This window comes from Sitophilus oryzae, unplaced genomic scaffold (genome assembly GCF_002938485.1).
Source record: "Sitophilus oryzae breed Bouriz unplaced genomic scaffold, Soryzae_2.0 scaffold_576_pilon_pilon, whole genome shotgun sequence".
Lineage (NCBI taxonomy): Eukaryota > Metazoa > Arthropoda > Insecta > Coleoptera > Curculionidae > Sitophilus > Sitophilus oryzae.
In genome coordinates this window covers 1123740-1145091 of record NW_022147169.1, presented here as the reverse complement: position 1 = coordinate 1145091, position 21352 = coordinate 1123740, and the positions used below count along the sequence as shown (strand labels likewise).

Genomic DNA, 21352 nt, shown 5'->3' with positions numbered 1-21352 from the left:
AAAAACTTGGTTATTTTAAATACAACACCCTTTATTTTTTTTAAATAATCGAAGCAGATTCAAATGCTCTTTCAAATTATATTAGGGTTTCCTATACCTATCTAGCTCAGATTTTGAATAAAGAGCAATTTTTCAATAAAATGGCAACCAAGAGGGCTAATATCATCATGGCAAGTTTCTAGTGAGAGTTCGTACCTATTTTCAAAATCGAAATTAGTGTATAGACTTTATTTAAATTTATACCAGTTTACTTTTAATTTACCTACAATAGTTTAATAAATAATATTTATTATTCCATCAATAAAAACGAAGTAGTTCTTTCAGAAGGACCAATTATGGCAAATTAATTTTCTTCACTTCCAACGATAGGTTTGTGCCTAATAGATTTTTTATAAACCACACTACCAGCTCTATTAAATAGGACAAGTAGTTTTTCACAGGAATACTTATCAGAAAGATTCATATTTGGATATCTTTAAGCATAAGCCCTTGAAGCTAAGAAGTAATTTTCCTCACAAAATAAAATCACTATTCACGTATTACTTCGTTCTGCTTTATTTTTTTGATAAAATAATGAATACTTACTTATTAAACTATTGTGGGTAAATTTAAGTAAACTGTTATAAATCTACATAATAATAGATAAAACTAATGTCGATTTTGAAAATAGTTACTGTCACTAGAAAATTGCCATGGCGACACCAGCCATCTTGATTGCCATTTTATTTAAAATCTGAGTTGGAGAGGTATAGGAAACCCTAATATAGTTTGAAAGAGCATTTGAATCTGCTGTTATTTATTTAAAAAAATACAGGGTGTCAGACATGTTAGACATGTATTCGATGACATCTAAACATGTCTAAACTCTAATGGATATAGGTATATAAAGTAGCGATGGGAACTATCGAATGAATTAGACTATCGAATGGTTAATGAATGAATGATTTCAACTATCGAATGGTTTTATTCGAATAAAATCATTCATTCATTTCTATACTAAAGCATATGTGACAACCTCGCCGTGCGACTAAATGGTTATCGTTGAGCCACGACTATCGAATGCTTTTGATAAATGAAATTTAGTATTCGTTTGATTTTTGTATGCGTCAGTGCATTATTAGTTCTTCCAAATTTTTATAACTTCGCCGTATAAATACTGTGCTATTTTTGCGTTTATTAAATTAGTTAACATACTAAAATAATAGTTATTTTTTAATTTTATTTATTGACGATTGTGTGCATGTGCAGGTGGTCAAAATTTTTCCGAAAATTTGTGTGGTTTTCCGTAGTCCGATCTTTCAATTATTTAATTTTATATGGTATATGGTCTATTTTTTAATGGGAAATTTTGAGAAGTAGCAATTTTTAAGAGAGATGAGATGAACTTACAATTAATTTTAAAAATACATATTTGTATTTTAGATGTTTTAATAATATGAATTAGTTGAACTTAATAATCATATTTAAGTAATGTGGCTAAGTAAATGGTTATCGAACTCAAACTATGGGGTGAGAAAATTAAAATGAAAGTTTTACACGTGCCAATTTAAAAAAAAAAGTTAACGATGTTTGTATTTTGTTTATGCTAATTCTCTTACATGTAGTTTTTTGCAAAGAAATATTTCATTTATTTTTTAAAGTAAATGCCAGTAAAAGTAAATATAATTTTTAAATAGTAATATAAAGCACCTAATATAAATAATTTTGATTTCTAATTTTTATTTATATTTTCCTTCCATCACACTGCATGCTTAGAAAATTAATAAATGTTTATATTTCATGATTTTAAAATTTGTTGTTAATATAACAAATTAGTTCTGTAATTATTATTATTTAATAAACCAACGTTGCTACACACAAAAAATTTAGAGACAATATTATTTTTAAATAGGATCTAATATAAATAATTTTGACATCTAATTTGTTGTTTATATTTTGCTACTACTTAAAAAAAATTTTTATATTAAATGATTTTAAATTTTGTTGTTAATAGGTATAACAAATTATTACTGTTATTATTATTTATTAAACCAGTCTTTGCTAAAAACATTAAAAATCATTTTCCTACATCCAAAATAACAAGTATTATTGCAGTGTAACAACAGAATATTAATAAAAAAATGCAGAATATATAGACATACTAACCCTAACTAACTAAAGCCAAACAATAATATTCTTTGCTAATATCAACTAATACCAAAATATGGCAACAGCGCCCTTCATAATGTATTTTCTGTGTAAATACTAGCACCTCAATAAAAAAAAATAATGTGTCCTTATCTATATCTGACTCCGCAAAAAATCGAAGATGCCGGCTTCTTTCATTGCATTGCCACCGACCGCTGTCGGGTTTCTCGGAAAGAAACCTACGTTGCCGGGCGACAACTAAAATTCAGTTAATATTTTATTATAATCGATCCTGACGAATAAATGAATTTCATAATTGAATGAATTTTATAAATGAATGGTTTTTGCTGCCGAATTACTAGAATACAATATTTCAAGGCAGCTGACGGATCTATTCGATAATTTTTATTCGAATAGTTTTCAACGAATGTTTTCTTACTAAAACTATCGAATTATTCGAATGAATTGCAACTATCGAATGTTTCGATAGTATTCATTCGATAGTTCCCACTACTAATATAAAGTACTACAAAATCGGTAAAATTTTATAAGAAATATATATTTTTGTGTTTGCAGTTATTCTGAAAATTAACTGTTTTATTTTATGTGGTTTTAGTCTCATTTGTACCAACAATAAATTAATAATGTAGTTAATATAAGGAAATCGACCAATCGCCCAATCGGTAATATAAGAAAATGTATGTTAACATTAAAAAATAGGTACCTACTTAAAATTGAATTCTGGTTGTCTTGACTTGAGGGTAATTAATTATATTGATTTAAGTCATTTTACTGACTTAACTTGCAGATCAGGGACGCGCCGTCCATATGGGCAAGGTCGTGCAGCGCACGACGGCGCCAAAGCCCTAAAGGCGCCTGCGGTCACTGACTTTAAAAAGTAATAAAACAATTTTTTGGAACTTATCAACAAATTAACATAAAATTTAAGTAATACTTTTATCTATGAACGCCAGTGGTGAAAATATATTATCCACCAATGTCGAGCGCCGCGCCGCTGGTCATTGGAAATTTTGGCTTAATATTATAATATTGGAGAAAGGCGCCTACTCTTATTTCGCACGACGGCGCCGAAAATACTTGGCGCGTCCCTGTTGCAGATTATCGTGACTTAGGTCAAAAATATAGACTTAAGTCATAAAAACGACTTAAATACGTTATATTTATTTAAGTCTTTACAAAAATGATTTGACTTGAAATAAAATGATTTAAGTCAAAGACTTAAGACTTAAATCATTTGAACTTTATGTTGAGTTTGACTTAAGATTTAAATCATTTTGATTTTAGGAATGAGTTAAACTTTAAGTCTTTTTAAAACTGACTTGTTGCAGCTCTGACTGTGACCAAACGAGCCTAAACTCTAAACCTGTCTTAAGCGTGTCTGTCTTAAACCAAACCTACAACGAATTATAGTGGGGATTTTTTGACATATTATCGAATTCTTGAAAAAACAACTCGACTGCATTCAAATCTTTGTTTTAGGTGATTTCTGTAGAGAAACTTGGACAAGACTACGAGATAATTATAGAAAAGCCAGAAAGGCGAGGACAGTTAAAATTCGTCGAGGAGTGAAAAATATCAGGCCGATCAGATTCGAAGCAGAATTGACATTCCTAGCTCCCCATTTGAAAGGCGAATTGATCGCATCTGATCTTTATGATGAGGATGAATACGCAACTGTTGATTCAACGAAAAGCGTTTCTAGTTTCCAAACGTCGTCACTTCGAAGTGGCGGGTTGAATCGAACACGTGAATATGTACCGCAGCCACCAGTGCAGGAATACCTGCCATTTAACTATGAGCAACCGGTAACGCAGCAGTCGAGCGTAGATCCTCTGGATGCATTCTTTTCTTCGATTGCCGCCACGGTGAAAACGTTTCCACCGTCCTTGCAGCTGACCACCAAGCAGAAGATCTTCCAAATTGTGACAGACGCTGAAGCATCATTAATAAATCCTGCACCACTAGACGTGATCTCTGACCAAAGCTTAATTTTAAGTTCTGAAATACATTTAAAGCCAGAATGAGTCGTGAATTGCTATGTATAACACTACTTCACATAATTTAACAAAATTAGTTTTAAGAACGAATTAATTTTCAGTTTTGTTTTTTCTTCTTTTGTAGTTATCGTTATTTAATATATTTTTAATATTAAATAATTTTGTAGTTATGTTGTCTTCTATTTACTAAGAGTATCGAATGAATTGCGAACCTGCACCTGTTTTGATGAGAGAGTCAGCATGTTCGTTTTCTTCTAGGCACAATGTAACACACGTCTCGGTATCAATGTAGTTATGTTACTTATATAGGGTGTCATTGAAATGATGTAAAAAAATCGGGGGGTGATAGTACTCCTAAAAATAGTAAGAAAAGTTCCTATAAGTATAGGGCGGAAAATGCATATTAAGGGAGTTAGGGGCACTGAAAGGGTGAATTTAAAAAACGCTTGTTTTAAAATTGTAGGATTAAAAAACGAGATAAAATTTCGAAAAAAAAATCCTCTGCCATAAATTTTGACCCTAAATCAAATGGTGATACTAAAATGATACTTTTTTTGCAACGTGGGTTCATTTTTTGAAAACTACATACGTTTTTCTACAAAAAAGGTACTCTTGTTGCACATCGCCCAGAGTGATGGTTTTCGAGAAAATTGAAAGCAAAGAGATTGCTCTAATGGGTTGCTAACCAGTTTAGCAACCTAAACTTATGAAAGTTATGGCGGTTCAAAAGTAACCAAGTAGTTATTAAATAATTAATTGGAAAATCAAAATTTCATGATTTTTAAAACATCTTATTGCTTTAAAAACGAAATAAACTTTTTTGGTTTTAAAGAAATTTGGTTTGCTCAGTGCCGCTTAATGAAAAGCAACTACGGCAACGCATTATTGACTGTTCCAATCAAATTCGGACAACACCAAAGATATTCCACAGGGTATCTACGCAGATCGTGGTGAAGAAGATCAGATGTCTACATTGAAATGAATGGTGGTCACTTTGAACATTTACTATGAATGAATTAAGGAATGCATTATTTTAATACGGAATTTTGGTAATTGGATTATTTCGTTTTTTAAAGCAATAAGATGTTTTAAAAATCATTTTTGATAATACATATTTGATAACTACTTGGTTACTTTTGAACCGCCATAACTTTCATAAGTTTATGTTGATTAACCAATTAGCAACACATCAGAGCAAACTCTTTGTCTACCTCACTGTAGTATTGAGTAATAAAAAGGATTGGAAGAAAGAGACGCTTACTCAGCATATAAAAGACCATACCATCATGTGGTATACGGATGCTTCCAAAACTAAAGCAGGGACAGGGATAGGAGTATTTGGGCCGAAAAATGAATACTCCGAACTCCGAACCAATGGGCACCTACCCCAGTATCCTTCAGGCAGAAATTTGCGCTATGGAAAGATGCGTACAATTTATCTTAGATAGGAACTATCGAAAACAGGAAATTGCCATCCTATCTGATAGTCAAGCAGCACTTAACGCGATCAACTCAGTAACCATCAATTCGAAGTTGGTCAAAGAATGCCTGGAGAAGCTCAACAAATTAGGCAAAGAAAATAAAGTCCTCCTACTCTGGGTGCCTGCTCACCAAGGGATAGAAGGCAATGAAAAAGCAAATGATCTAGCTAGAAAAGGAGCGAACACTCCACTAACTGGACCAGAACCGTTCTGTTTTCCAAACGGGAACCAACTGAAAGCGGAACTGAAGAATCTGGAAGACTCCATCCGTAACTTGGAATGGGTGTCCTCCAACGGTCTAAGGACACTCGAAAAAGTTCCTTAGAACTTATGACCGAGAAAAATCAAAAGTTTTCCTTGATTTAAGTAAAAACAATCTTTGGATTGTCACGGGGTTTCTAACAGGACACTGTCTCCTCAACGAACACCTCAGTAAGATGAAACTGAGAAACAACGGCGAATGCAGATTTTGTGGGGAAAATGGGGAAACACCAGAACACCTTATCACTGAGTGCGCCGAGACGACGACCATTCGTGCAATGAACCTTGGTACGTCTGATGTCGAGGATGGAGAGCTGGCCTCTGTGGAGCCGTCTCAGATACTGGCTTTTCTTAAAGCCCTGAGACTGTATGATGAGTTATAACTCGTTATAACTCAAGAAAGGGGAACACACAATATATCTATAAGGTCGCGGTGATTAACTCCCCTCCTAAACATTCTACATTCTACAAACTCTTTGTCTTCAATTTTCTCGAAAACCATCGCTCTGGGCGTTGTGCAACAAGAGTACGTTTTTTGTAGGAAAAAGTACGTAGTTTTCAAAAAGTGAACCCACATTGCTAAAAAATAACCTCAAAAAAGTTATTCACGAAAAAAAAACCTATCCTTGCTAATACTACCCTTTCCGCTTTTCCAAATAATTTTTCAGTATCACCATTTGATTTAGGGTCAAAATTTATGGCAGAGGATTTTTTTTTCGAAATTTTATCTCGTTTTTTAATCCTACAATTTTAAAACAAGCGTTTTTTTAAATTCACCCTTTCAGTGCCCCTAACTCCCTTAATATGCATTTTCCGCCCTATACTTATAGGAACTTTTTTTACTATTTTTAGGAGTACTATCACCCCCCGTTTTTTTTACACCATTTCAATGACACCCTGTATAACAATTTGATTTGAATACATGCTGTGTTGTATTTTGATCAAATAAATATATGTTCATACACAGTTCATACCATATACACTTTTAGTCACGTGATTAAGCTTGACCGGCACAGCCTACTTTTATATATTTTCTTTTAATCAAAAATTTGGGAAACAAAAATAAATTAATTATAAATATATAAACAGTTACTGTTTACATCAACAAAACTCACCTCCTTAACAACACCTAAGGGACATAAGAAAGAAAGAATTTTTTTCAGTGCTTGTTGTTCTGATTCACTGCGCGGGGTTACATTTATTTGTATACCAAAACCTGTCGAGAGCTCTTTGCTGTGTGGACCGGCCGGAGTCGATTCAGTGCGCATTTTCCTTAAAGGTGAACGCGCACTGAATTGGTACCGGTCAGCCGACTTAAGAGCTATCGACGAATTTCACTTTACATAGAAATAAATGTAACCCCGCTCACTGAATCAGACCGGATCGGTCAGCAAAGGCGACTGCGACCATCGTAAAAAAATTCAGCCTGTAGAGGCCAACCTTCTAGCTCTATAATATGGTTAAATAATTTTTTAAGTTGTCTTAAAGTGACGCAACGCGCGCGGAAACGAAAACTACCCGTTTTTAGCTCTGTTTTCAGGGCTCTGTAAAAAATATAAGTATTTGAGCTACAGTTCCGGGAGCTAGAACTTTTTTTTAGTAAATTTCTTCATCTTTTTGAATTTTTTTTTCAAATTTCGAAAATCTTCAATATTTTTCGAGATATTAAAAAAAAGCTCTATTTTTTTCACTTAATTGTTAATAACTTTAGTAATTTTTTTAGCACCTTTTCGGACTTTTCCTTAAACTTTCTAGGTGACAATACGAATCAAATTATGATACCACATTCGTAATTTTCGGAGAATATTGAAAAATTTTACTAAAAATTGTACAGGGTGGGTCAAATTCGACGCTTTTAAATGGAAACACCCTTTCCTATAAAAGATAGACGAAAACTAATATCGGTGTCTGGAGCTCAATTTTCATCAAAAACATGATGGTGAAATCCGCACATCAATATCTGTTACCGTTTCGGAGTTACTGGGTGTTTTTCAAAAATGTGCATTTTTAACAAATCGCTGTAACTTTTTTGCTATGGAAAATTTTGTATTTCTATGAAGACATATCCAAAGCACCTTTTTACGTAGAATTTAATGGTTTAAGTATAATTTTTTTAAAATTAATAATTTAAGAGTTATCAACAGAAAAATTGATTTTTTATTTGGGACACCCTATATATTTTTAATTAACCGAAGAGAATTTAAAATTACCTTTTCAAGAATATAGCACACTTGATATTTTGTTATAATCCCCTTCGAAATACAGAATTTTTAAAAGCTCGCCACTTTTAACTAGTAGGCTTTGAACCCCTTATTGATGATATGCCTTTAATGAAACTCGAAAACATATTTTTCCAGCAAGACGACGCATCGTCTCTGAACGCTGAAGTTATCAGCCAATTTTTGCAGCCAATTTCAAGAATAATTGGATAGCTAACCAAGATCTCAGCCGTTGGCCGTCGAGGCCGCCTGACTTAGTACCCATGGATCTAATCCTATGGATATATTTGCGGAATAAAGGTTCCTTATTCTTCCGTATAATCTAGACAAGAATTAAAAATACTTAGCAGTTATGAGAGGGCATCTTTCACCCCCACTGAGTTAATGAATACCGCGAGAAATGTTCAAAAACTGCCCCGTCTGCCCATAACAGAAAACGGTCCATATGTCGAACACCTGTGGCAAAATCTCATATATTGGTTTGCTACTTATTTTTATTGTTATTAGATATAGTTTAAATGTGTTGATGTTGGTTAAATATATTTTAAATTGTTATAAAATTCTGCATCTCTCATAGCAAATATTATTTTCGTTTTAATTGATGCTCACAGCTAGAATTTTTTTGCATTACAGCCGGTGCCGTTCAAAGCCTACTTATTTAAAGGGGGCGAATTTTTATATACTCTATATCTCGAAGAGGAATCGAGCAAAATATCAAGTGTGTTATATTTTCGGAAAGGTAATTTTAAATCCTTTTCAATAAAGTAAAAATATACAGGGTGTCCCATATAAAAAATCAAATTTTTGGTTGATAATTCTTAAATTATTAATTTTAAAAAAATTATACTTAAACCATTAAATTCTACGTAAAAAGGCGCTTTGGAAATGTTTTTATAAAAATACAACATTTTCCATAGCAAAAAAGTTATAGCGATTTGTTAAAAATGCATATTTTTGAAAAACACCCCGTAACTCCGAAACGGTAACAGATATCGATATGCGGTTTGCACCATCTTGTTTTTGACAAAAATTAAGCTCCAGACACCATATTAGTTTTTGTCTATCTCCTACAGAAAAGGGTGTTTCCATTTAAAAGCGTCGAATTTGACCCACCCTGTACATGTGAACCAGACTAATAATATCTACGATAGTCGCTGCTAAAACCGTCGATAGCTCTTAGTTAAGTGGACCGGCCGGTACCAATTCAGTGCGCGTTGAGCTTGAAATCGTAAACAGACCGGAATAATATTTAAACGACCTTCGACTATCAACGTAAATGGATGTAGAAATAAAGAACTTTACGGAAAAAAATAATTTATGTATCGAATGTTATTGTGAAAATTTAAAGATACCATTTACGTTACTCCTTACTTAATCTTTTATTCAAAGATTTTGTCGGATTTTTTTCTTTTTTTGTGGGTAACCAAACCATACCAATTATAGTGGGAATTTTTTTGACATATATTGCATTCCTGAAAAAAATACCTCGAATGTATTCAAATCTTTGTTTTAGCTGAATTCTGTAAGCTTGCTTGGAGAAAACTACGAGACAGCTATAGAAAGACCAGAATTGCGAGGACAATTAAAACTCGCCAAGGCATGAAAATTAACAGAAGGGTTAAATTCGGAAAAGAATTGACATTCCTAAATCCCCATTTGAGAGTAGAATTGAACGCATCTGATCCTTATGACGAGAACGAACGAACTGTTGATTCAACGAAAAGCGTTTCAAGTTTCCAAACGTCGTCACTTCGAAGTAGCGGATTGAATCGAACACGTGAATATGTACAGCAGCCACCAGTGCAGGAATACCTGCCATTTAACTATGAGCCACCGGTAACGCAGCAGTCAAGCGTAGATCCTCTGGAAGCGTTTTTTTCTTCGATTGTCGCAACGGTGAAAACGTTTCCACCGTCGTTGCAGCTGACCACCAAGCAGAAGATCTTCCAAATTGTGACAGACGCTGAAGCATCATTAATAAATCCTGCACCACTAGAAGTAATCTCTGACCAAAGCCTAATTTTAAGTTCTGAAATACATTTAAAGCCAGAATGAGTCGTGAACTGCTATGTATGATAACACTACTTTTCACATAATTTAACAAAATTAATTTTAAGAACGAATTAATTTTCAGTTTTGTTTTTTCTTCTTTTGTAGTTATCGTTAAAAATATATTAAATAATTTTGCAGTTATGTTGTTTTGTATTGCATTTACTAAGAGGTGGTTTTAATCCAGGTGGTATACCCCACTGCAACCGCGAGGGCCTGTTACAAACATTTTAAAGAAAAAGTATTAAAGTTTACCATCAAGACCTAACCTTTTAACACAGGCTGTTTTGTCCCTAGATCATATATACTTACGTAGAGGCATAAACGCCATAGACGCCACGATTAGCATTAAAAGCGATGTCTCCAACATCACGACATGCCACTTTCAAACTTACTTTGCGCATACGCGCTAAAAGCTGCATGTATTTCCAAAATAATCACAATTTTATACAGTTTAGAAAGTACAAATTATACATTGTTATGGAAACCAACTTTTATTACAGTTGGAGGTTGAAACTTTTGGTGTTACAGAGCAAAATAAAACACTGGACGCGCGTTTCGCTGACCATGTTAGCATCATCAGCAGATGATTAAAACTGGTTAGCGAAACGCGCGTCCAGTGTAAAAGTAAAAGTGTTTTGGGTGTATTGTAGTGATGTGTTTTATTTTGCTAACCAACTTTTCATTGTCATCATATTGTCATAATATTATTTCCATTGTGTAACGACGCTTGTTTTTTTTGCGTTTTTTATTTTAAAAATTGTATTAACTACTCTTTTATCGATCGCTTTTATATAGCCAAGGATGCAAGTGTGTTCAGTGAAAAGTTAATTTCAAGTTTGTGCAATTATATTTCTATTTTTTTTTTTCGTTGGACTTTTTAAATACTCGTAAAAATGGGTGTGTAATACTCGTAGAAAGTATTTGGTGTGTGGAAGTTCTAATATAAAGGTCGCCCAAGTATTCAGTTGTTCCTTTATTTATTTTAAACCACACGCATGATTTCTGGTTACATGTAATAAAATGTTATAATAATATTATGGTACATGTGAACCAGACTAATACGAGTATATCTACGATAGTCGTTGCTAAAACCGTCGATAGCTCTTAGTTAAGTGGACCGGCCAGTAGACATGCATGTCCTGATTTCTTTCGAAAATCGACAACTATGAAACTATGAACTCTTCCTGGACACAAACGGTACATTGTGAGACAGAAAATTGTAGAGAGAAACAAGCCCTATAACATAGGATACAACATTTTAATGAACAGTGCTTTCCATAAAATCAATAAAATGAAAAATATACGATATAATATGCATGTACTGATTTCTTTCGAAAATCGACAACTATGAAACTATGAACTCTTCCTGGACACAAACGGTACATTGTGAGACAGAAAATTGTAGAGAGAAACAAGCCCTATAACATAGGATACGATATTTTAATGAACAGTGCTTTCCATAAAATCAATAAAATGAAAAATATACGATATAATATGCATGTACTGATTTCTTTCGAAAATCGACAACTATGAAACTATGAACTCTTCCTGGACACAAACGGTACATTGTGAGACAGAAAATTGTAGAGAGAAACAAGCCCTATAACATAGGATACAACATTTTAATGAACAGTGCTTTCCATAAAATCAATAAAATGAAAAATATACGATATAATATGCATGTACTGATTTCTTTCGAAAATCGACAACTATGAAACTATGAACTCTTCCTGGACACAAACGGTACATTGTGAGACAGAAAATTGTAGAGAGAAACAAGCCCTATAACATAGGATCAACATTTTAATGAACAGTGCTTTCCATAAAATCAATGAAATGAAAAATATACGAAATAATATGCATGTACTGATTTCTTTCGAAAATCGACAACTATGAAACTATGAACTCTTCCTGGACACAAACGGTACATTGTGAGACAGAAAATTGTAGAGAGAAACAAGCCCTATAACATAGGATACAACATTTTAATGAACAGTGCTTTCCATATAATCAATAAAATGAAAAATATACGAACTAATATGCATGTACTGATTTCTTTCGAAAATCGACAACTATGAAACTATGAATTCTTCCTGGACACAAACGGTACATTGTGAGACAGAAAATTGTAGAGGGAAACAAGCCCTATAACATAGGATACAACATTTTTATGAACAGTGCTTTCCATAAAATCAATAAAATGAAAAATATACGAACTAATATGCATGTACTGATTTCTTTCGAAAATCGACAACTATGAAACTATGAACTCTTCCTGGACACAAACGGTACTTTGTGAGACAGAAAATTGTAGAGAGAAACAAGCCCTATAACATAGAATACAACATTTTAATGAACAGTGCTTTCCATAAAATCAACAAAATGAAAAATATACGAACTAATATGCATGTACTGATTTCTTTCGAAAATCGACAATTATGAAACTATGAACTCTTCCTGGACACAAATGGTACATTGTGAGACAGAAAATTGTAGAGGAAAACAAGCCCTATAACATAGGATACAACATTTTAATGAACAGTGCTTTCCATAAAATCAATAAAATGAAAAATATACGATCTAATATGCATGTACTGATTTCTTTCGAAAATCGACAACTATGAAACTATGAACTCTTCCTGGACACAAACGGTACATTGTGAGACAGAAAATTGTAGAGAGAAACAAGCCCTATAACATAGGATACAACATTTTAATGAACAGTGTTTTCCATAAAATCAATAAAATGAAAAATATACGAACTAATATGCATGTACTGATTTCTTTCGAAAATCGACAACTATGAAACTATGAACTCTTCCTGGACACAAACGGTACATTGTGAGACAGAAAATTGTAGAGAGAAACAAGCCCTATAACATAGGATACAACATTTTAATGAACAGTGCTTTCCATAAAATCAATAAAATGAAAAATATACGAACTAATATGCATGTACTGATTTCTTTCGAAAATCGAAAACTATGAAACTATGAACTCTTCCTGGACACAAACGGTAGATTGTGAGACAGAAAATTGTAGAGATAAACAAGCCCTATAACATAGGATACAACATTTTAATGAACAGTGTTTTCCATAAAATCAATAAAATGAAAAATATACGAAATAATATGCATGTACTGATTTCTTTCGAAAATCGACAACTATGAAACTATGAACTCTTCCTGGACACAAACGGTACATTGTGAGACAGAAAATTGTAGAGAGAAACAAGCCCTATAACATAGGATACAACATTTTAATGAACAGTGCTTTCCATAAAATCAATAAAATGAAAAATATACGAACTAATATGCATGTACTGATTTCTTTCGAAAATCGACAACTATGAAACTATGAACTCTTCCTGGACACAAACGGTACATTGTGAGACAGAAAATTGTAGAGAAAAACAAGCCCTATAACATGGGATACAACATTTTAATGAACAGTGCTTTCCATAAAATCAATAAAATGAAAAATATACGAACTAATATGCATGTACTGATTTCTTTCGAAAATCGACAACTATGAAACTATGAACTCTTCCTGGACACAAACGGTACATTGTGAGACAGAAAATTGTAGAGATAAACAAGCCCTATAACATAGGATACAACATTTTAATGAACAGTGTTTTCCATAAAATCAATAAAATGAAAAATATACGAAATAATATGCATGTACTGATTTCTTTCGAAAATCGACAACTATGAAACTATGAACTCTTCCTGAACACAAACGGTACATTGTGAGACAGAAAATTGTAGAGGGAAACAAGCCCTATAACATAGGATACAACATTTTAATGAACAGTGCTTTCCATAAAATCAATAAAATGAAAAATATACGAAATAATAGATACCAACTCAGTGCGCGTTGAACTTAAATCGTAAACAGACCGGAATAATATTTAAACGATCTTCGACTAGGAACGTAAATGGATGTAGAAATAAAGAACTTTACGGAGAAAAATAATTTATGTATCGAATGTTATTGTAAAAATTTAGAGATACTATTTACGTTACTCCTTACTTAATCTTTTATTCAAAGATTTTGTCGGAATTTTTTCTCTTTTGTGGGTAACCAAACCAGTCCAATTATAGTGGGATTTTTTTGACATATATTGAAAAAAATACATCGAATGTATTCAAATCTTTGTTTTAGCTGAATTCTGTAAGCTTACCTGGAGAACACTACGAGATAGCTATAGAAATGCAAGAATTGCGAGGATACTTAAAATTCGCCGAGGCGTAAAAAAGATCAGTTGGGTAGATTCGAAAAAGAATTGACATTCCTAAATCCCCATTTGAAAGTTAAAAGTAGAAAAAAATAATATAAAAAATCTGATTTACCAAGTTACCACCAGGATGATGCTGCTGATCGCGCAACTGTTGATTCGATGAAAAGCGTTTCAAGTTTCCAAACAGCCAGTAGTGCAGCAATATCAGCAATTTAACCACGAACAGGTATAGCAGCAGTCAAACGTACACCCTTTGGATGTATTTTTTCTCCCATTGTCGCAACGGTGAAAACGTCTCCAGCGCCGTTACAGCTGAATGTCAAACGAGAGATCTTCCAAATTGTGACAGGCGGTGAGGCAACATTAATAAATCCTTCACCACTAGAAGTCATCTCTGACCAATGCCAAGTTATAAGTTCTGAAATACATTTAAAACCAGAATAAGTTATGAACTGCCATATATGACAACCCTACTCCACATAATTTTACAAAATTAATTTTAAGAACGAATTAAGTTTCAGTCTTGTTTATTTTTCTTTAGTAGTTATCGTTAGAAATATGTTAAACCTGTAGTTACTTTAGTTAATACAGGGTGGCGCACCTCATTCGCCTCGGTTGATTATACGAAAACGGAAAGATATAGAAAGAAAATATTCTATGGGTATATGTGGGGAGACAATGTGTACAATTTAAAATTATTTTGAAATATACAGGGTGTTTCAGAACTAAGATCCATACCAAAGTTATATTTTTTCTTATGGAACATCCTGTATTTTATTTCATTTTTGGATTCCTGGGCCCAAAAAAAGGCATTTATCTTAAGGGTTAAATATGTTTAAAACCGTTAGTTTCTGAGATATTTAAAGATATTAAAATTTGCATGCTACAGTAGTATAGATTATTAACACCCTGTATATTACTATTCAGAATTAATTCTTATGCTGAGTTTAAAGGTAGGGAAATAAACTTTACTGAAAAATGGTATTGCTTCCTTAAATTTATACAGGGCTATCAAAAGTGGCTGATCTGTTTAAGGATATATTTTATATAAAAACTTCGTTATTTCAAATACAACACCCTGTATTTTTTTAAATAAATTGAAGCAGATTCAAATGCTCTTTCAAACTATATTGGGGTTTCCTATACCTATCTAGCTCAGATTTTGCATAAAAAGCGATTTTTAAATAAAATTGCAGTCAAGATGTTCGCTATTGCAATTTTATAGTGACAGTTAGTAACTATTTCCAAAGTCAACATTAGTTTATGGACATTATTATTTATAATTTATAACAGTTTACTTAAATTTGCCTACAATAGTTTAATAAATAAGTATTCATTATTTTATCAAGAAAAATAATGCAGTATCTGCTGGTGGACGAATAGATATGTTACTAGTGATTTTATTTTGTGGGAAAAATTGCTTCTTGGCCTCAAGGGCTTATACTTAAAGAAATCCAAAAAAAGGAATTTTCCTGATAAGCGTTCCTTTGAAAAACTACTTGTCCTATTTCGCAAAGATGGTAGTGTGGTTTCTAAAAAACCTATTAGGCAGAAATCTGTCGTTGGAAATGAAGAAAATGGAATTTGCTATAATTGCCTCTTTTATAGAAAATCCTAGAATCCACTAGAAGTCATCGTAAAATAAATCAAAGAACGCTACTTCTTCGTTTTTCTTGATAGAATAATAATTTCCTATTTAATAAATATTATTTATTAAACTATTGTAGGTAAATTAAAGAAAAAATATGGTATAAATTTAAATAAGTCCATGAACTAATTTTGATTTTGAAAATAGCTACTAACTGTCACTACAAACTTGCCATGACGACACTAGCCCTGTGGGTTGCCATTTTATTGAAAAATTGATCTTTATTCAAAATCTGAGCTAGTTAGGTATAGGAAACCCTAATATAGTTTGAAAGAGCATTTGAATCTGCTTCGAGTTATTTAAAAAAATACAGGGTGTTGTAATTGAAATAACGAAGTTTTTATGTAAAATATATTCTGAATATTTCTGATTGCTGATCTGTTTTAAGATCAGCAATTTTTGATACCCCTGTATAAATTTAAGGAAGCAATAACATTTTTCTGTAAAGTTTATTTCTCTACCTTTCAACTCAGCATAAGAATTAATTCTGAAAAGTAATGTATATGGTGTTAATAATCTATTTTCTTGTAGTATACAAATTTAAATATCTTTAAATATTCCAAAAACCAAAATTTTAAAGATATTTAACCCTTATAATAAATGCCCTTTTATGGACCTAAGAATCCAAAAATGAAATAAAATACAGGGTGTTCCATAAGAAAAAATATAACTTTGGTATGGATCTTAGTTCTGAAACACCCTGTATATTTCAAAATAATTTTAAATTGTGCACATTGCCTCCCCACATATACCCATAAAATAGTTTGTTTCTACATCTTTCCGTTTTCGTATAATCAACCGAGGCGAATGAGGTGCGCCACCCTGAATATTATAATGTGAATTTGATGGCATGATGTGGATCTGTTTTGATCATGTTCTGAATAATCGAATAATAGTAATTCACAAATCGATTATTTAAGTACAATTCTTATTGGAGTACGGACATATTCAGTGTTCAAACAGTTACTGTATTTGCAATATTTTACTATATTTTTTATTCTCTATCTAATTTTAAAATAAGAAATTTTTGATTCAGTTGCTTTTTGTTCTGATTCAGTTCGCGGGGTTATATTTATTTCTATGTATATCGAAACCTCCGTCTAAAGCAAAACCTGTCGATAGCTCTTCGCTGTGTGGACCGGCCGGGGTCGATTCAGTGCTCATCCTCCTTGAAGAACACATTATATAGAATTATTATGTACCGAGAAAAACGAAAAAAAAACAAGAGTGAAACTAAAGCAGTGTTATGAAATATTTTTGAAGTAATTTTCAAAATATTCATGACCTCGAATATTTTCCGGATGTAATTTAACCTCTTGTATTTCTAGTAAAAATTTCACATCAGTACTTTTTAACCAATCAAAATCATTTATTTTGATAGGCCGCCATGGCAACGCATGTATTTTATCGGAAATTTTTCTCTCTACGGTGGGTCATAGACAGCGAATCATAGTGGAACGTTTTTGACATGTATTGAATTTTTGTAAAAACACCTCTAATATATTCAAATCTTTCTCTTAGGTGAATTATGTAGACACACTTGGATGAGAATACGATATAACTATAGAAGGGCCAGAAGGATAAGGACAATTGAAACGCGTCGAGGCGTGAAAAAGAACAGACACATTAGATTCGAAAAAGCATTGACATTCCTAAATCCCTATTTGAAAAGAGAGTTGAAACCATCTGAGGTGCCAATAAGTCCTCCTCGTGAAGACAATGATGCTGCTGAACCCAACCCAACTCTCGATTCAGTGAAAAGCGGTTCGAGGTTCGAAAAGTCGTCGCCGTCGGCTCGAAGTAGCAGCTTGAATCGAACGCGTGAAAATGTACAGCAACCACCAGTGCAGAACCACCTAAGATTCAACCACGGACAGCAGGTATCGCAGCAGTCAAGCGTAGACCCTCTGGATATGTTTTTTTCTTCGATGGCCGCAACGGTTAAAACGTTTCCAGCGCCGTTACAGCTGAACACCAAACAGAAGATCTTCCAAATTGCCACAGACGCTGAAGCAACATTAATAAATCCTGCAGCATCAGAAGTCACCTCTGACCAACGCTATACGTTCTGAAATACATTTAAAAAAAGAAAGAGTCATGAACTATCATGTATGACAACACATAATTTAATAAACTTAAATTTAAGAAGGAATTAATTTTCAGCATTTTTCTTTTGTAGTTATCATTAAAAATATGTTAAACCTGTAGTTATTTTAGTTAATATAGTAGCGTGTACCAGCGACTTCGTTCGCGTCGAATTAATCATTTGGAATGGTAAGGAATGATAAGGCAAAGCAAGAATTTCCATTAACATATAAACTGGATAAAATTTTCTCACATTTATGTCAGCATGAGAAAAAACAATATGGCTATATTATTATATAACTTGGTAATATTTGAGGGGTAGTTTCATCTCGTTGGAATTTGACTTTCAAAAAATCCGTTTGCCAAAAATAAGCTTTTTACGTCAAGCAGTTTAAGCAGAATCGTGGTTAAGAAATTACCCAACTTTTTGGAACACCCTGTATGATTTTTTAAAAAAACTCAAAATATGTAAAAAAAACCAAATAAATTATGCTTGTCCAAGCGTTTTCCTAACTAAAAGACTAACCGTTTTGTAAATAACAAATATTGTAATATTTGAGGGGTGTTTTCACCCTCTTGGAATTTGAGATTCGAGAAAACCCTCCTTATCGAACCTCTACACCCCACAGTCAATCCGTTTGCCAAAAATCAGCTTTAAACGTCAAGCAGTTTAAGCAGAATCGTGATTACTCAATAGTCATATTTTATGAAACACCCTGTATAAATTTATAAAAAAATCTTAAAATATGTAAAACAACAAAATAAAATATACGTGTTTAAGAGTTTTTCCGAAAAACTCACCGGTTTTTAAATAAAAAATCTTTAAATATTTGAGGGATAGTTTCAACCCCTTAGAATTCGAGTTTCGAAAAATCCCTTCTTACCGAACCTCTACACCCTAAAGTCAATCTGTTTTCCAAAAATCAGCTTTTTACGTCAAGCGCTTTAAGCAGGATCGTGATTAATCAATGACCAGATTTTTCGAAACACCCTGTATACATTTTTAAAAAATCTTAAAATATGTAAAAAAGCAAAATAAAATATACGTGTTTAGGCGTTTTTTCGAAAACTTGACCGTTTTTTAAATAAAAAATATTGTAATATTTGAGGGGTGGTTTCACCCTCTTGGAACAGGAATTTCGAAAAATCCCTTGTTATCGAACCTCTACACCCTAGAATCAACCTGTATGCCAAAATTGAGCTTCTTACGTTCAGTGGTTTGAGCAGAATCGTGATTAATCAGTATGTCAGTCACTTAAGGATTTTATATATTAGTACAGATTATAATGTGAATTTGATGACATGCTGTGGATCGGTTTTGATCATATTCTGAATAAATCGAATGATAGTAATTCACAAATCGATTATTTAAGTACAATTCTTATTAGAGTACGAACATTGTTCAAACAGTTACTGTATTTGCAATAATTTACTATATTTTTTATTCTCTAACTAATTTTGAAATAAGAAATTTTTGATTCAGTTGCTTGTTGTTCTGATTCAGTGCGCGGGGTTATATTTATATATTTCTATGTATACCGAAACCTCCGTCTAAAGCAAAACCTGTCGATAGCTCTTCGCTCTGTGTACCGGCCGGGGTCGATTCAGTGCGCGTCCTTCTTAAAGGACACATTATATAGAAGTCTCCTGAAACAGAAAATCATAAACATTTCTCTGCGGAAATGCATATTTTTTTTTCCTTGCGGAAATTCGTCGAAATCGAAATGTTTTTATTTTTTGAAAAGATTATAGTGAAATCAATTTTAAGAAATATAAATATAAATGTAGAGAATCTCAAATGAAATTGTTGAAACCAACGCAATTAAAATCGTATAAAAATTAAGAAACACAACTGAATTGTGACAAGAAAGTTTGAAACCTAAAACAATCTGATTCGTATTAAAATTAAGAAGAGAAAATGAACCACAAAAAGGTACAAACAGGTACCAATGCAATCTGATTTGTAATAAATTTAAGAATAAAAAAGAATCACCATAAAAAACTGTTTAAACGAAGATATTGGCTAAACAACTGCCGCGCTGGCGCGGCGGTATGTATTTTATCGGAAATTTTTCTCTCTACGGCAGGTAACCAACAGCGAATTATATAGTGGAACGTTTTTGACATGTATTGAATTTTTGTAATAACAACTCTAATATCAAATCTCTCTCTTAGGTGAATTCTGTAGACACACTTGGACAAGAATGCGATATAACTATAGAAAAGCCAGAAGGATAAGGACAATTGAAATGCGTCGAGGCGTGAAAAAGAGCAAACCCATTAGATTCGAAAAAGCATTGACATTCTTAAATCCCCATTTGAAAAGAGAATTGAAACCATCTGATGTGCCAATTCCTCGTGTTGCTGTTGAACCCAACCCAAATCTTGATTCAATGAAAAGCGGTTTGAGGTTCGAAAAGTCGTCGGTTCGAAGTAGCAGCTTGAATCGAACGCGTGAAAATGTACAGCAGCCACCAGTGCAGGACCACCTAAGATTTAACCACGGACAGCAGATATCGCAGCAGTCAAGCGTAGACCCTCTGGATATGTTTTTTTCTTCGATGGCCGCAACGGTGAAAACGTTTCCAGCGCCGTTACAGCTGAACACCAAACAGATGATCTTCCAAGTTGCGACAGACGCTGAAGCAACATTAATAAATCCCGTACCATCAGAAGTCATCTCTGACCAACGCTATAAGTTCTGAAATACATTTAAAACCAGAACGAGTCATGAATGACATCACTTTACATAATTTAATAAACTTAAATTTAAGAACGAATTAATTTTCAGTTTTGTGTATTTTTCTTTTGTAGTTATCTTTAAAAATATGTTAAATAATTCTGCAGTTATGTTACTTATATTACTACAATTTTAATTCGAATACAGGATGTGTTCTATTTTGATACTAAATACACTTAAATACTAATAAATATACCTAACTACTTCTAATATACCTAATAGAATTATTTTGCTATACTACAGATGTACTTGCTATACATACATATACATACTGACATTACTCGCTGACGAGTATTTGACACACATAAGAAGATGGTCACGCAAGGCATTTCCTTTACAATTTGAGTTTACAATTAATACAATTCTTCTACAGTTCTATTGTGAGCTGTTTCTTCCCACTCATTCTGCATGTCAATCCCCTTTAAGTTTTCGTGGGAAATATCCTTGTATTTTTTGAGTTGTCCACCCAACCTCCTCC

General features: G+C 32.9%; 1 protein-coding gene across 5 annotated transcripts in view; it reads left to right on the top strand.

Moving 5' to 3' along the window:
• LOC115887500 overlaps positions 1-21082 on the top strand; it is a 35618-nt gene extending 14536 nt beyond the window's left edge. The window contains exon 2 of one of the 5 annotated variants that reach the window (XM_030906962.1): positions 20310-21082. In XM_030906962.1, the coding sequence (XP_030762822.1) occupies positions 20310-20839 (530 nt within the window). In that variant the 3' untranslated portion in view covers positions 20840-21082. Of the gene's footprint in view, positions 1-3627; positions 4282-9619; positions 10290-17570; positions 18199-20309 lie in introns of those variants that run through there. The other 4 variants (XM_030906959.1, XM_030906961.1, XM_030906963.1 and 1 more) reach the window with 4 other exon arrangements.
• Positions 21083-21352: the final 270 nt, after the last annotated feature.